The sequence below is a fragment of the Mercenaria mercenaria genome, chromosome 12, assembly GCF_021730395.1.
Source record: "Mercenaria mercenaria strain notata chromosome 12, MADL_Memer_1, whole genome shotgun sequence".
NCBI classification, from domain to species: domain Eukaryota; kingdom Metazoa; phylum Mollusca; class Bivalvia; order Venerida; family Veneridae; genus Mercenaria; species Mercenaria mercenaria.
Window position 1 is genome coordinate 35,474,394 of NC_069372.1, and position 18,003 is coordinate 35,492,396.

The 18,003-nt window shown below is 32.1% G+C and overlaps 1 protein-coding gene across 2 annotated transcripts in view; it reads left to right on the forward strand.

Moving 5' to 3' along the window:
• Window positions 1-18,003, forward strand: part of LOC123533861 (olfactomedin-like protein 2B) — a 147,073-nt gene that overhangs the window by 36,630 nt on the left and 92,440 nt on the right. Inside the window, exon 1 of one of the 2 annotated variants that reach the window (XM_053519633.1) lies at window positions 11,474-12,703. The exons of the other annotated variant lie outside the window; for it this stretch is intronic. Coding sequence (XP_053375608.1) covers window positions 12,468-12,703 — 236 coding nt within the window. The 5' untranslated portion in view covers window positions 11,474-12,467. Of the gene's footprint in view, window positions 1-11,473; window positions 12,704-18,003 lie in introns of those variants that run through there. 2 annotated transcript variants of the gene reach the window in all.

The following is an 18,003-nucleotide window of genomic DNA, read 5'->3' on the forward strand; positions in this document are numbered from 1 at the left end:
GACTGAGCAAAAAACACATTTAATTTAGTCATATCTTCCCGATATTACAAAGACTTGTAATATCGTATGCGTGGTGTTACTGGTGTACAATTCTAACTTTTGTCTAAAGTGATACCGTCATCCTGTCCTAAATGCTAGAATTCAGTAGCTCGGCCTCTGAAATTACTGTTAACAGGCTACATACACAGTTATATTTTACTTACAATAAAGCGACAGTGGCCCTATGTTTCTAAAGCTTGTAATGTCGTGCCAGTAAATTCACCGCCAATTTCGAAGTGCTCTCAAGTAAAAACTCCTACTATCTTTATTTTATTAGGTGTTAACCTTCTTCTTAATGATTATTTCAATAAATCAATTAACTCTTTCTGCTAATTTTCCAGTAAACGATTTTGACCTTTATATTTTTTCGGTCGATATACATATATCTTGATATCACCCTCTCAGTAATGCAATATTTATATAATATCTCGTAACAATAGATGGTTTATAATCTCAGGTGTCAGATCGTCTGAAATGTACATTCAACTTTATGCCTTACATTTTTATGTTGGGTAAAACGCACATCCTCATGGCAAATTGCTCATTTAAACCCTTCTTCTACAAGTTTGGTATTCTGATCCCATACGACAGAAATTTCTGCCTGTTTACCGTGTTAAGAAGTTCATCCAAATTAATTGTTAGATTCATTATCATAATTAAGTCTGTTGCTTTTATACAATTGTAGTGTATACTGGAAATGAATGGTTTTCTTTTAAAAGCTGCATACAATTGTTTTTGCCCGGCCTAGAAGATCGAAATTGGTCATGATATTTATATCCGTGTATGCAGTCTTACATTATTTTCTAACTTATTCTTCATTGAAATAAATATCCTTTTAGTTGTCAATGCGATACTATGTTAAATATTAATAGGATGGAAGTGCTAAATAGTCTCAATAAGTCAAGTCAATGTTAGATATGCTATGTCAAAATATTTGTTTCGAAATAATATTTTGAAAACACAGACGTCTTAAGGGAAATCAGAATAAAAGTTTTACTTCATTCAGTACGTTCTAGAAGACAGAATTTATTCAGGTAAATAAGCTATTTCTACTCCCTTGTTAACATTATCATCGGAGAAATATTTTGAGATTTGGTTTGTATATCAAAGTTGATATCAATGTTTGACAAACTTATCTAAAATGCTGTAGTAATTTACCCCAAATGTTATAGATATTGTTAATTGATGGACTTTAGCTCCACTGTAAAACCTAAAAAGGAATAAAGGTCATTTCTATTGAAACAAATTGTGTGTCTGTCTAGCTAAAAAAATCAGCTCAAGCATGTTTATATGCTGTTATGGATCTGGCATAAAATAATCCATGCAACATAATTTGAACACAAGCACAAGTTTCGAATCGGTACCCGTGTCTGCAATATTTTGTCCGCCATTGCAGTTGCCACCTGATCAGGGTACTTTTCATTTAGAAACCAATAGGCGGTATAGAATCGTTATTTATTGACCTTTTCTAAGAACCATCTAAGGTTTGTATTTTTTATGAATTTTATCGAAAATGGTTATGTTTATGATTTAATTAAATACATAAATAGGTGAAATTTTGATCTTTTCAAAAACAACCACGTGCTCTGAACTGTTGCTTGACGTCACGAGAGACTGTTGCGATTTGATACTGGTCAGTTAACCAAATGGGGTTTCGCCATAACTTAATGGACGCGACCATCAGAAAATAAAAATAGCGTCAGTTAAGTTATGGTAGCCAGAAAAAATGTTTATCATGAAGAGAGCCCTGCAAATTCTTGTTTCTCTATAAGGAGAACATGAATAACTAGAACCTTTTCAACTTCCTGATTCAAACAAGTTTTCAAAACAAAATTCAGCTTCATTGTCAACTCAAAAATCATTAACAAATTCTTTTTTTTTTCAATATCTGTTCAAGGTTTGGCTAAATAATAAATAAATATTCTCATTTAAAACTATTTTGACAAACAAATTGACCAGGCTGACAAATCAGTACTTCTATGCATTTGGTTACCTCTAAAACTTTCATCTGTCGGCGTGAGTAATGAAATAAATATCTTACTTTAAACTCATGGCAACAGAAACTTTGTATAGAAGTATTTCGTCGATAAAGTCTTAAAGGTTTGCAGCAATTGACCACTTGTCGACAACTCTCGATGTCTGCAAGCACCCATTTACATCTACATCTACAATGATACCTTTTTAAAACCAGTTTCCGTATTCCGTACTAAAATTTTGCAATTCAAAATAAGTAATATTGTGCATGTTTTAATCTTTTGATTTCAACACGTTATTGCAATGTGTAACTCTGTAGCCATGCTGCATTCATATTGTCGTTGCTTATCGCTTGAGTACTATGTCTCTGTCAAAAGTACAAAGTCTATTTCCACCTATCTCAAAAAATAACCTGTAAACGAGACCTTCCTGGCAAGTCACCTTCTCATTAAAATTGATAGAGTTTAATACAAATTTTAGGATAAGTAAAATCATTAAGATTTGAAGTTTTATAAAAGTTTAGATATTTTACATCACTCTAAATCCTCATATATTTCCTTTTTCGAAGAAAAGGGGAAAGAAAAAATCATTTTCTGTTTTGTAATGCCAGATAAAACCGAATGTTTCTAATACTTATTATTGGTATATTTTATCAGTGACATAATTTTGTCTGAGGTACTCTATGACATTAACAATTAACAATTAAACAATATCAAGAAGGGAAGAAAAAAATGCTTCAAAATTTATACACTGGCCCATGCACCTGCACTTGTACATAGACTCTGTACGCATACCGATACGAAGGAAATTACTGAGAGCATTCCCCTGTATGTTAACTTTACAAGTTTTCATCTATCTGCACTTTCCAGACGATTACCTTGTCAAATCAGCGTGTTTCGCTTAATGCATCCGTCGTGATTTACATAAAAGGTTTTTAACACATGAACTCTTAGATAAACTATGCCGTCTGTAATAAGTTATTCACAACGTATGTTTTAACAAACAGTTAAACTATGAATTAAACCATGTCAAACTATTTATTAAACCATGTCGTATGTAACAATTCATTAACGTATGTTATATATTCTTGTTTATTAGTGCAGTTAGAATACTGACCTGTTTTTTCGAGAACAACGAGGTGATAAAAAATGTCATGTCTAAAAGCGAGTATAGCAAAATTTCATTAAGACAGTTATATAGCCGTTTCCGGTGAATTTATTCAAGAATATACGTATATTTATAGTTATATTACTAAAACGTTACATAGCCTTTGAGAGGCATTATAAAGATAGGTCATACTTCCATTCACAGTGAATAAAACGGTTTGGTGTGTTATGCTCACAATTTGATAGTACATCTAACTTTTCGTGTATGTCCTTTAAAAATGAATACTATTGAGCAGTGTCCAATAGCCGACATAACAAAACGAGAAAAGAGACAGTTGAAGACATTTGTCAGAGTTCTTTATATGGACGGATTTTTAAAACTTTTTTTACATAAATATTATGTCTACTCCAGTATTTTCTCTATTAATCTTAGCGATTCTTATGGTAGGCCACCATGCCCGTTGTTAACGTATGGCCAAGTTCGAAATTGGCAAACAAATATGAGAACCAAGAACGGAAGGAAACTTTGTATTAAATATCATGGCAGGCTTATTTGATTTTCTTAAGTTTTCAGTTCAGTACGAAGAAAATTACATATTTTGTATAATTATTCATATAAACTCCAAAATTCTTAGAAACACTATTTTTCAAAATTATTTATTTCTCTGATATACAAGAAATGTAGCAAAACACATTTTTATCATATTTCATTTTAATGTGCAACGTTTGTTTTTTTCATTTTTGCTATATACATAGCTCACATTATATATAACGAAATGGATATATATGCTTTTCTATGAGATATTTAGATTTATTATTGGGACTTATTTTTACAAGAAAGAAAAGGACAATAATTGCTAATTGTTGATAATTTATATTGTCAAATATGATTTCCTACATATATGACAACTTTCATCCTAAAGTTGTCTGCAACCATATACTACATTTTCATTACTCTCAATCTTCTTATTTGTAAGCAAGCATCTCTATTTTCATTGTATTTGCGTTTCCTTTAGATAGAAACAGGCCGTTTTGCTTTTCATTAAATAAAACCTTTTCATAACTTATTTGTTTCGATTAACGCAAAGTGCCTGATGACGTCCGGAAATATTCGACTTTATATTTAAAACCCAAAGGGGAATCACTGACTGACCGACAGCCGTGCTTAAGGTTGCGCAGAACCAATTTCAGATTAATTTGTAACCACTTTATTATACCCGGATAACTCGAGGAATTCTATATTCATATTTACAATCAGCATTCTTTCAGCCACTTGTATTCCCTTATTCATATTGTTACATGATACAACATCGAATATTCATTCGATCTCCCGGCTTATATTTTGACACTATGTTTCTCTAGTGTCAGAGTAAAGCATGAAACAAATTCTGCTATGCAAAACCTCATATAAATGCTAACTAACATTGAACTTCCTTTGTATAACAAAGCCTTGAAAATCTCATTTCTATTTCAAAAATTGATGTATGGTTTTATCTTATACAATTCAAACTATAGGAAGAATTATTTGTTTGATATTGTTCGCCGATGTGCCGATATGATGTGCGGCTCACCATTTATACATTTCTATTTGACGTTGTAATATAGGAAGAATTATCTATATCATTTTGTTGTCCACATGATCTAGCATAATAAAATCTGTGAAAAGGTCCTATGGAAGCATAGAATACAACCAAGCAGAAAAAACAGACCCGGTTTGAGTCTGTTCATAAGAGGTATCTCTATTATACATTCGTTGAGTGAACTCCGTTATCCCAAAGGACCAGAAAATATAACAACACTGATTCAGGTAGACATTTTACAGCCGCCACACGGCACTTAAAGATTGCTTATGTGATAGCTTATAAAATCTGCAAAAAGAAGCATCGAATAAAAACAAGCAGAACAAGAGTGCCAGAATGTCACAATATACGCCCGTCACAGCAAATTTCTTTACTCTAGCATCTGTATTTGCAAATGGAATTTTAATTTTGTTGTTGTTTAGTAATCATTGTAAGTCATTTGTTTTTCTAAGTCCGCAAAACAATCCTTACCAGGTAGAGATACCTTAAAATACACCTAAAATTTGAAAGTAACATCTATGTTGTACCACAGAAAAGTGGTCTTGTTTTTTTCCTACGGTCAATTATAAAAAAGTTACAATAAAAGTTATTTATAGTAACAACTAAGGGAAGATAATCTTAAAAAAAAAAGGAAAAAATAAAGTCAAAAGAAAAAAATTGTAAGTCCACGCAAAAATCTTTACCAGGTAGAGATTGGTCAAAATACATCTCATAATTGGATGTAGCATGCATGTTGTACTACAGAAAAGTGGTCTCGATTTTTCCCTACGACTAGTAATGAAAACGTTACAATATAAGCTATTTATAGTAACAACAAAGGGAAGTAATTCTAAAGAAGGGAACTGCGCATGACACTTTGTCTCATGATGGTGTATAATTGTGCCAAGTTACATCAAAATCCCTCCATGCATGAAGAAGAAATGCTTCGGACAAAGTCACTCTTGTATCTGACATTTGGCCTTTAAGTGTGACCTTGACCTTTGACCTAGGGACCTGGTTCGTGCGCATGACACTCCGCCTCGTAGTGGTGAACATTTGTGCAAAGTTATATCAAAATCCCTCTATGAATGAAGAAGAAATGCTCCGGACAAGTTTTATATTCTTGTATCTTTTGACCTCTAAGTGTGAAATTGACCTTAGACCTAGGGACCTGATTCTTGCGCATGACACTCCGCCTCGTGGTGGTGAACATTTGTGCCAAGTTATATCAAAATCCCTCCATGCATGAAGAAGATATGCTCCGGACAAAGTTTTCTTTCTTGTATCCTTTGACCTCTAAGTGTGACCTTGACCTTAGACTTAGGGACCTGGTTCTTGCACATGATACTCCGTCTCATGATGATGAACAATTGTTCCATGTTTCATCAAAATCATTCATGCATGAAGAAGATATGCTCCGGACAAAGTCATTCTTGAATTTGACCTTTGACCTCTAAGTGTGACCTTGACCTTAGACCTAGGGACCTGGTTTTTGCGCATGACACTCCGCCTCATGATGGTGAACAACTGTGCCAAGTTTCATCAAAATCCCTTCATGCATGTAGAAGATATGCTCCGGACAAAGTCTCTGGAGGCCGCCCGCCCGCCCGCCAGAGGCGTTCCCATAATACGTCCCGTTTTTCAAACACATAATACGTCCCGTTTTTCAAACGGGCGTATAAAAATAGCAGACAACAGAACCTGTTTGATTGAGTCTGTTCATGAAAGGTAATGAAATATTCAACACGTCCCACACCCACTAGCACCGACCTAAGCGGAAACTCTATTACAGATCCATTGAATGATCCCAGAGGACCAGGAAATATATAACAACACTGAATCTAAGTACGGGTAGACACACAAAGACTTAAAGATTTCTGTTGTGTAAAACGATCCTTTAGAGGCATAGACTGCAAAAAAGCAGAATAATAGCAGACCCGGTTTAACTGGGTCTATTCATGAGAGGTAATTAAATGTTCAACACCTCTTACGCCCCCAAGCACCGGCTTATGCGGAACTCTGTTAAACATCCATTGAATGGACCCCATGATATTGTTGACTTAATTTTGTTGGAAAAATTATACTAACTGAAATGCTGTGTTTTTTAAGTTGTAGTCTTCTAAATCATATGTCAGTATCTTACAATCAGTCCAATAAGTAAATATATAAAATAGACTGAGATTTGTCACTGTCATATAAAAAAAGAATAATTACAAAAAAATATGACTTTATGACAAATTCTTTATCAAAGAATTTCTTTTCAAATCATGATGATGGACAACATACTTAATATAGTTTACGTATACTCTCAAAGACGTCTACTAGTAACTTTGGTTTCGTACCACGAAAGGCCTTGCGAGATAATGAATTTCACATGCGCATACTGGTCTACATGTAGAGCACCTTTCAGTCTGTTGACAATTGTTCGAAGTTGGGCTAAATTATATGTTTAGTACAGAATGTTGAGCCCTTTAATGGAAATGGAGAATAAATTTTACACAAACCTTTAAAAGTATGGAATCAGTTCATACAAGTTTAAGTAGTTGTCATAGTGATTTATATGTCGTAGTACAATATATCACCATTCGAATACAACATAATGTCAACATTAAACCTGGTGGATAAATGCGTAAAAGATATAACACACATAGTTTCAAATGAAAATAGAAACTTGTATAAATATGAAACAGTACGTGACTGTTTCAAAGCATTTTCTCTACCCTAGTAGGTATATGATAATAATAATAAATTATGTTCTATCTTCAACGTCAATGTTGCTAAAATTGGTTTGCAGCATAAAAATTCCAATGCATTCCTCTTATTTCACAACTGGTCTGATTTAATGTTTATCTGAGAGGAACTTATATTTTACAGTTTCCGTTCTTTTTCCTTTATTTTTTAAATGTTTATTTACATTAAATAGCAGTGACCTTTAAAGTGACCTTTAAAGAGATATTCTATTTCCATATACATAAAAAGATGTCTGGCGAAGTCATTTATCAATTTTTGCATTATTGATTTTGGATCTTAATCGCAGTTTTATGTATTTATCATACTTAGGAAGAAAGTTAACCTCTTTCTTTAGTATAAATGTATTTGTTCAATATCTGTAATAACAAAAACGGCAATTCTCAACAGAAAATGTTAATGACATGACCTCATTTTAATAGAAATATTATAAAGTTAACTTGGTGAATATCCTCTTTTCAAAAATATTGCAACTTACAAGAGAGACGTCTGTTAAATTTGTTTGCGCAAGCCTTGTTTGAATTATGTAGGTTACATGTATGTGTTACATATTACAATCCACATTCATTACACCTTACAATTTGGGGTAATTTACACATTATATTTCGCAGTAATTACATATTACAATTCGCATTAATAACAAAATTACCAGAAATTCGCACAGATAGGTAATTTATCTATGTAAGTTTTATGTTGTTTAAAGAAGACATTGTAATTACACATTTGCAGAGATTACACATTATATTTCGCCGTAATTCGCATAGATAATTATATCTGTGTATGTTTCTGTTGCTTAAAAAAGACATTGTAATTACACATTTGCATTGACTGCGAATTATAATAATTATGTAATTCGTTACCAATTACATCATATTCTTTAGATCTATTTTATTAATCATTTATCCATAAAAATTATGCCTTTTAACTACTTGTACCACCCCTTATTATAAGAACGATCTTTCTCAGTCAAATCATGTGTATGACAGGTAGTTATCACTTTCTGATGGAAATTGCTAAAGAATTTAAACTAAAGAAGGCGAATTTAAATATATCATATGAAATAAGTAACATTTGAATATCTTTATAATCAAGATTTGCGATTGTTCCGGAATTAGCTTTACGAAATATGAGTACATTAATAAGTTTTAATAGACAACATAAAAACTTTCTTTTAGCACTGTAACCAAACGCATATTTATGTCCATGTACGACAAGACTGCAATAAAAGATATACAGCCACTACAGTGAGTGTCTCAAGATATTTATAACTTTATAAAATGTGGATGTTGATTTAGATGTGGAATAAAATGCACCGTTTTAATCAGTTTGATAAAAATGTTATGACAGTTTCTTAGAAGAAGGAGTAAAACAATGCCACGCGGTTGAACATATTCACAGGAAACAAAGACGATCGATGAAACAATAGTTAATCATAAATGAAAATCGTGCAATGTTTCCAAGAAATAAATAATGAGAAAGTTTATAAAGAAATTTAATCTTATAGGGTCAAGCTCGACGTTTAATAAAAATGTTCATCTTCTGTTCATTAGTTTTCAGCATTTTAGCGCTCTTATATGTATGTTTTTTTAATTTGCAGTATCTGTTTGTATTTTACGATATTATGCTGTGGTTTACATGCAATCACAACCCAATCTGTAGCGTTCAGACGGCGAAAGGGATTAAAGAGGAAACATATAAAGAAAATATATTGCCTGGAAATTAACACAGAGTAAGCTTTTGGAACAAACTGTTGCCTAGATATTACCAATTATGAAATAAATAACTAGAATGAAAACTAAATGCATGCAAAATATGGTAATGTCATCCATGACCATAAGAATACTTCGTTTATGAAGAAAACGATAAGTCTGGTAGACTTTAATGTATTAAAATAGCATTTGTATTATTTTTGTGCTTGTCATTCAAATTGCGTAACACAACTTCTACATGTACTTTCTTATACTTTATTTGTTTTGCTGTTGTATTTTTACACGAGTATTTGATATGTAAAGGTGAAGGAAAAGAATCGTTACAAGTTGATATTATGTGGTGTTGACCCAAGCCTGACCTGATTAAATATGGTCGTGAATATGCATAAAGACGCAGTATCGTGTTGTTGTAAGTACGTTTATTTCAACCAAGTTCTTGCTAAGTTAATTCTTCTTAAGATAAATGAAACTAACTTTTATATATGAAATGTCTGAACTAATTACATTCAGTACGTAAGTCTCTTGTCTGAACTAACCGTCTAAATAATAATAGGATTTATGATTATGCTAATACAGTAGCAGAATATGATCAGATGTGTTATCAAGACTCTTCTTTGTACTTAAGCAAAAAGAGTTTTATTTTGTTGGGTTGAGAGTGACGCCGACACAATTTGTATCATACGGCGACAGTTCCATCTCTGTCTGTACCGTATGACCGATCTGTAGTCAACGCACGTTTTCTTAGCTAATTCGTCAAAAAATGAAAAATAAACTTGTGAAAATCAGTCTGATGTCATGTTATGATTGCTTTCTAAATGGCTTAATATGTGTAAAAAAGAAAAATAATAGTGTTTGCCACCGGACATATTATTCTTTTGAGAAATATATCATAATCTCGGTTCGTTTCGGCTTCAGTATGGCTGGATCTAACAATATATGTCAGCTCATAATGTATGCCCCGAAGTACCTTTGTGACATTTTTGTCTTACAAAATGAGTTTTAAGGAAAGCTATCAAGTTTACTCTCGGGGTTAATGAAATATATTGTATTTCTTCCGAAGTCGTCTGTTTCTAGATTGTTACACTGGTTACGGAAAAAGGCAAACACGGTGAGGTCATTTTTCGAGAGGGGCTGATTTTCGTCGATTTAATTGTTCAGTCAATCCATTAATCAAATTTACTCCCATTGAATAAACGAATGCATAGTACTTAACTTAATTTGAAATCCACGAATTCATATTACTGGACAGCAGTTTTGGGTGAAACAACGAAAGTTCGTGTCAAGGACCGTTACACACGACCATGCAAACGACTGTTGTTTTACATATGTTTCTGTCTTTTTGTATCAAAATACAGTTTGTATATAGACTCGCAATTCAGTTTTATAAGGTCTGAATAATTCTTAATGAAAGTGCTCTCGAGTTTTACTATTAAATATCCATTAAATCCTGTTTGTGTATAATCAAAACGCTTGCTATTGTACCTGTCTAAAATTGCTAAAACTCAAGCTAATGCCTGTGACTCTCATTTAGAGCACATGAATACAAATGTTATGAGTGTCACTTAATAAAATGATGAACAATTTATTTACTCTGCAAATGAGGGACGAATAGCTTACCGAGCATATCGTCGATGATATTTACATGTCGCACCTTTTTGTCATCTGTGTAATCATTAAATCTGGTTAATGCGTATATTCTTTCCTTGTTATTCGAGAAATAAAATCTCGTAAAGACACATTACTTCCAGTATTTCAAACTTTTCTCCGTGAGTGATGAAATAACTTTATTATTAAATCATTTTATCATTTAGATCATTTTGACATAATAGACTTTTTTATTGCAATATTCATATCCATAGTCTGTCTATAGTCAACACAGAATTTCTGAAATTGAAAACAAAAATGTCAGAAAATAGTTTATGGTGCAATGTAAAACAAACTAAGTCTAATCGAATGGTTTGCCGGTCAATATCCAAAACAGTTCTGACTACTGACAGGCAAGCCCATCAATAAATATTTTCAAATGAACATCGAATAACCAATTACAAGAATATACCCTAAGAAACGAAAGTTATACATACTTTCATACAAGAGCGAAAAAAAATTTGTGCCTCTTCTTATGAAACGGAATGTGCGATCAAACGCAGAAGCAAACAAATCCCTAATTTTGTTGTTTTTTCGCCACGAAAAACTTAAATATCAGCATAAAACAACACACTATGTTTCTAGATTAATTGAGCATGGCACACGATAGAATACGGTATCTGCAATTCACATTTGATATAACCCTGAGGGCATTCAACAGAGCTGTCTTCGATCAGTAGCAAGGATCCATAATTACAGAGTTCCGTAACTTCATAATTGAATCTGCATTTTATTCGAGGAGATGATTTGAATTCATTTGCGAAAATAATAGATGAAAGAATAGATATTATATAGATGGTAGTAATTTTCTATCGTATGAATAGTTTAATGTCTGCAGGATTAACTGAAGAGGCAGAACATAATTTCAGTTTTTGAGCCATGCACTTACAGTAAATAAGAAACGGAGAATATGTATTCTACTTTTAAAAGGGGATCAGTAAGCAGAGATGGAATTTTAATTCGTTTGAATTCTAAAGAGCTTTTATGTAAAAACTAAAGGAACGTGATCAACATACTTAAATAGATATACATCAACCAGAACTGTAATTACGGAGTGTGCGTGTAATTGTTTATACTTATATAGCTAGTAAGCATAAATATATTTTTAAGACTACGCGATTGTGAAATTATATATTGTCAACTATTCTGTTCAGCATTACAGCAGTAGCACAAATTGTAATGAATCAATGAAAATATTCTACAAGTATTTACTTGGGAATAATGACACTCAAATATCAAGAGACCTGTGCATCATGAAGAAATAAGCGCAATCGTTACAGAACAGAAGAGTGTTAACGCGACATTCTTTTCAATTTTTTTTTAAAGCAACGACAGATCAGACTGAACTAGTTTAAAATTGTAATTATGTTTCAGGGATTATTAGATAATTTCGGAGCATGGAATATACTGTTTTGGGTGTGTGCTATTACATTTATGGGCGGATAGAGGCAACATTAATTACTGTCAAAGTTTAATGTCCGCCGTTACATGGAAAACGGGTTAAACCCAAAAGAAACAAGCAAAACAAATTTTAATGTAAAGAGGAGAGACATTTTAGCGGTGTACTTTTTGTTTTGCTATATTTCAGGTTATTTTACCATCACATTTTATTGTTGACGGAATAAGAATTTATTTTCGAATCCAGATAAATTTCTTCATGATTTAAATCATTAAAGATTTAATGTAAAATGGAGCTTAAGCATATGTACTTGTATTTGATTTTAGTGCACATAGTATGTCTCATACGTAAAATTCAAACAGCGAAGGAATGTGTGTACCAATATGATATGAAACATAACCGTGTTAAAATCACCTGCGAAAAAGGTGCAGTGTTACATATAGTTGACCAAAACGGCAACACGTTACTTACCGGAGAAACCAGCAGCAGTACGGATGATAGTCCCGTTGTTGTACAACTTAATAGGTAAATTTACAATTGTTTTTAATGTATAGCTTTTTTTTACTAAATGACTGTTAAGTTTTTTCTAGTGTCTGACAAAATGATTTCCTCATGTCCAGTTAACGTCAGTTACTTTCCTCTATAAGCATATAAACTACAACAACAGCATGATACAGTAAACTGTGGCAAATGGCTGGGCTCTTGAAACGTAATTTCTGTTTAAAAACGTTGCGTTGTATTTTAATTTCTTAAAAATCAGTTAAATGATAATGTTGCGTAATATGAGGGAAATTATATAAATGTCTTACTAACCTTATCAGATATTTTGAATTAGAATGATTTTTTTATCTTGAAAGTGCACATAGTCATGTATAACTGTACCAGTTGCGAGGGGAAATACATTCTGTAATCTGAGCCGTCAGCCATGTTACAGATTCAAACAGATTTTGATTTCTTGAGCCCGAAAATGTGCCTGGTTCTCTCTCGAAAATATAGGCAATAAATGAAACCAGTCATTTCAGCTGGAGGATAAATAACGCAGTTGTTGAAAAAAAACAAAAAAAAAAAACAATAAAAAACAAAGAAAAACAAGGAAGTATTTGTCAGAGATTTATATTTCCTTATTTCGAATGATATTCCTGCTGTTTCGTGGATTTATAAGTCATTCTGTGCTTTATTGAACTGACTAAGTTTTGTAATAAAATATATGCATCCAACTAAGTAACAGTTTATCTTCATTTGTTGATACGTTTTCAATTTATTATATCATTATAATAAAACAAAAAACAACAACTTAAAATGCCATATTTAACAACAATAAACTGTAAACACCAAAGCTTAACTAATAATCTTTTAATTAAACTGCCACTTATAATAGAAAAGTTTGTTATATTTTATTTTCTTAAATTCATAGTTAAATTGTAATGTTGCATAATTTCGAGGGAAGCCATATTTACGTGTTATTAACTGTATCAAATATTTTGAATGAGAACGAAATAAAATGATCCTGTCCTGTATTTTATCTTGAAAGTGCATATATGTAAAACTGAACCTATACTGAGAGAAAATGATCTGAGTATTCATCCCTTTTACAGATTCATAGAAATTTCGATCTCTGAATGAGTCCTCATTTATACCCTGAAATTTGTTTGGTTCGCTCCCGAAAATATAGGCAATGTGACAAGTATTTCAGCTTGAGGATAAATGTTACATAACACAAATGCCGAAAAACAAGATTAACGTTGGCGGTAATGCTTATGTCGAATCTGAAAAGCAGAAAATAATCGTATATGCTATCGATGAGAGAAATAACTGTTATTAACAGACCAGCTTCTCTGATATTTCATACCACGAAGCTCCTCATGAAACAATTGTTATTTGTATACAATGGGTATTTAGGAACGAAATACGCCATTTACTCTTTATTGAATATATAAAGTGTTTGCATTTAGTTTAGTTATATACAGAAGGATATTGTACAATCTTGCAAACAATGATTTTCTTTTCAGCTCATACCTGCTGGTAGTTTGTATCAAACATAAAACTTACGTAGGTTGATATAAGATGTGTACAGGACCGGTTTCTCCTAGTCTCATGTTTAAATCAGTTTCAGAACATTCCTTTTACCTATCCGTTGAATAAGAAGTGTCTTTGAAAGCACGTAACGGAACCAAACAAAACAATACCACTGTCCAAGAGTGTGTGGCAAAGAAATTATAACGGACAAGAGTATTTTATATATATCTTACCAGTATTTTAAATAAATTATAAATTTTTATAATTTTGTAAGACGGCTATATTGTTTACATCTGAGGTTGGCCTACTTTGCGACTGATGTTGCGACTAGTGACACTGGCTGTGTTTTCTGTGCTCAGTGTTTACAGGACGTTTTTTCTTTACTTTTGATTTTATTATGATATTTGCACAGATAATCCCAAATCTTTGAACATGTATTCACCTTGCAAGACATTGCAAGACATTTTGATCTTACAACAAAATAAACAAATATTTTCTATCATGTTAATATTTTATGGGAATCTTTCGATTTGCCAAGATTTGCTAGCATAAAACAATACATTGTCTTCGTAGATTGATTTGAGTATTGCACTTGCTAAGATATGTTATCTGGAACATACATTTAATGTCACCCTAGAGGCATTCAGCATAGCTGCTTGCGATCAGTGGCAATGATAAATAATTAATAAAAGAATTTCGCAACATCCAAATTGAACCTGCATTTTATTTTTTGAACATATTCTATATTTGTTTGTTTTATAATAAAAGATAAACTTAAGGGAAATATACAAAAGAAATGGTAGTAATTTCCGGTCCTGTTTATTGTTAGAATAATTGTTTGCAGCAAAACATTCATTTATTCATTGTTCCGTGCATTAAGAACAAACAAGTGACATGGAATAGATAAATAGTTAAGCAATAAGCAGATAAAACTTATTTACATTTCTATCTAATGTACTAACAGTCACAAAGAGTATAAACTAAAATAAAATGTATCAAGCTATTCGTGATCGTTTTACTTATTACAGAGTGTATAATGTTATGTTAGACAACAATCTATAAAGATATGGTACTACATGTATTTAAGTAACTGTTAGTTGATGCTACGATTTCATGTCATGTAAGCACAACCAACTTTCAAATAAATGAGTCTTGGTAAAAATACCATACTGTCAAATGTTATGTTATACAATTATCTACAAAGATACAGTAATACATAAGTAACTCTTAATTGATGATTAGGTTTCACGTCATGTAAGCACAACTTTCAGAAAAATGAGGCTGGGTAAATTAACATACTGGCAATTGCTTTGTCCTTCATAACTGATTTCGTAACAGTCATTTGCGTATTTACTCTCCAGCGGGTTTACCTTATGCAATAATATTTTTTTATTTTAGATCACATGCAGGAAGTTGTTCATTTTTTTAGAAATAGATCACCTTGTTAAATAGTTTACCTATAGCCAATTCGCGAAAGTTGCAGTTCATCGTAATCGCGTTTAAATCGGCATAAGATCGACAAGTACTCGATAAAGCCTTTAAGATGATCTTTTTGAAATATAGAAACAAACTGAAAAGTAATTCAATGACAAATAACTATATTCGCAGTGAAATACTATCTGTATCCGGAATTATTATTAATCATTAATAACCAACTACTATCATTGTTTCATTACTACATCATACTGTCAGAGGGAGACAGCTTAATTGTTTAAATACTTCGTACCATTTTCTTACTATTTGGCACATTTCAGTGCTGGTTTATTCATTTTTGTCGTAAATATAAAAGTATATCAGGTAGGCCATTTGCTTCAACTGCGAAAAATATTTACTGGTATAAAAAGCTTGTATTAAACTACACTAGGTTTGACGTAAAATATTTACAACTGAAAAATAGAATAATTCTACAATGGAGATATGAAAAATGTAAATTGAATTTTGCTAATCAACTCTAACTTTTAATGGCATAAAACAACGCAATGCCTTCAAGAGAACATTCAGTATGGTACAATCTAAAATGCAATATCTGCAATTCACATTTAACATTTCACGAGGCATTCAAGAGAGTTTCTTGAGATCAGTCGCGGGAATAAATTATTAATTATAGAGTTCCTTAACATCATAATTGAATCTGCATTTGATTTGCGAAAACTTCATGAATACAAAAGTGTAAAAGATAGAATAGGAAAACAGTTTGTAGTGATAATGACTTGGCATTCATGCAAATTGTGAATTCAATTGATATTCTTCTGTCTTGTTGTTTTTGTTGTTGTTTTTCTTCTTGTAGGTTTGGAGAGAGAATTTTCTTCATTGACTGACATGTTCTAAATCGTATGGGATTGTTCGTTGTCGGAACTTAGTTTTCAGACAATAAAACAAGTTTTTAAGAACTAGATAATTTACAAAAAAATCAGATGCTTTTATCTGTAATGAAATTTCTCATTAAATTAAATATTGATAAAGCTGACACGGAGTGATATGAAGTTCTCGCTTTGAAAATGATAAAAAGAACAAGCATGAATATCTATATGATCTGAAGTGCTTGAGCACTTGAGTAAATATAGATATATACACATAGAATCTAATGTATCTGCCATTAATACCTCCTCTGAATTGATTTGAAATGTCACGGAGTGCGCTTATGCTGAATTTTTGTAACGTAAAAAATCGGAAATGGTGCAGCGTTACCAGACCAAAAACACAACTCGTGACTAACCAGTGGAACGGGTAGGGATACAACTGATAGTTGCAAATTTCTCTCAATTAAGTAATACTGTGTGATTCTTAACGCTTTAAATTATTTGAGGTCGTTTCACAATTAATTCCAAATTCTGCATTGACCACATACTATTTGTTTCCAAAAAAAATAACAACAAGACATGGGTCTGCTATTATTTCCGTTTACATATATGTTATATAAGTTTCTTAATTTTTAGGACATAGTTACACCTAAACCGTATTATTTCATAATTTTACTTGGTAGCGCACACATATAGTTAGCCTGAAAAATGATAATAAAACAATTGAAACAAAATGAAATGACAGAGGTGAAACGCAGTCGAGCAAAACAATTGCAGACAGACTAGTCTCGTTAGAGGTAGGGATGTGCAAACAACCCCAAACCCCTTAACAGACTCTGCTAGTGTTTGCTTACTCTTTGCTTTCAGCGGATTGTTTTTAATAAATCTAATATAACATTATATAAATATCATATGGCAGCGTGTGTGACATCGATATTGTCAACATGGGGGCAGAATGTCACCCGAGGCGTAAGCCGAGTGGTGACATTCTGTTTCGAGGGTTGACAATATCAATGTCACACACACTGCCATATAATATTTATTTCATTATACCGAACAAAATTTAGTACACAAAAATGTTTAGAAATGTTTTTAATTCATTTAAATTAACTGTTTCATCTTTTGCGCGGTAATCGCCTGTGTACACATTGAAAAATGACGTCACAACTATATGTGTACAAGGGAGGCAATCATATGGCTAAAGAACTAAAGCAGTTAATTGCCCTAATATGACATTCAAAATTTCAATGCGGTCGCATGACCTGACAGCATTAACCTTTATTACACTTTCCTTAGAAAATCTCTGTTCCATGATCTATGCTGTATGACCGGTCTACAGTCAACATCTAATCTCTGTTCTAATAAGTCAAACATTACAAAAGAATATGATGTCATCTAATAAAGACTTGTTTGCCGGTCAATAGTCTAAACAGTTTTTACTTTTGACTGACATGTTTTTCAAATGAACGTGGAAAATATTAATTACAAATTATATATTATATATATTTA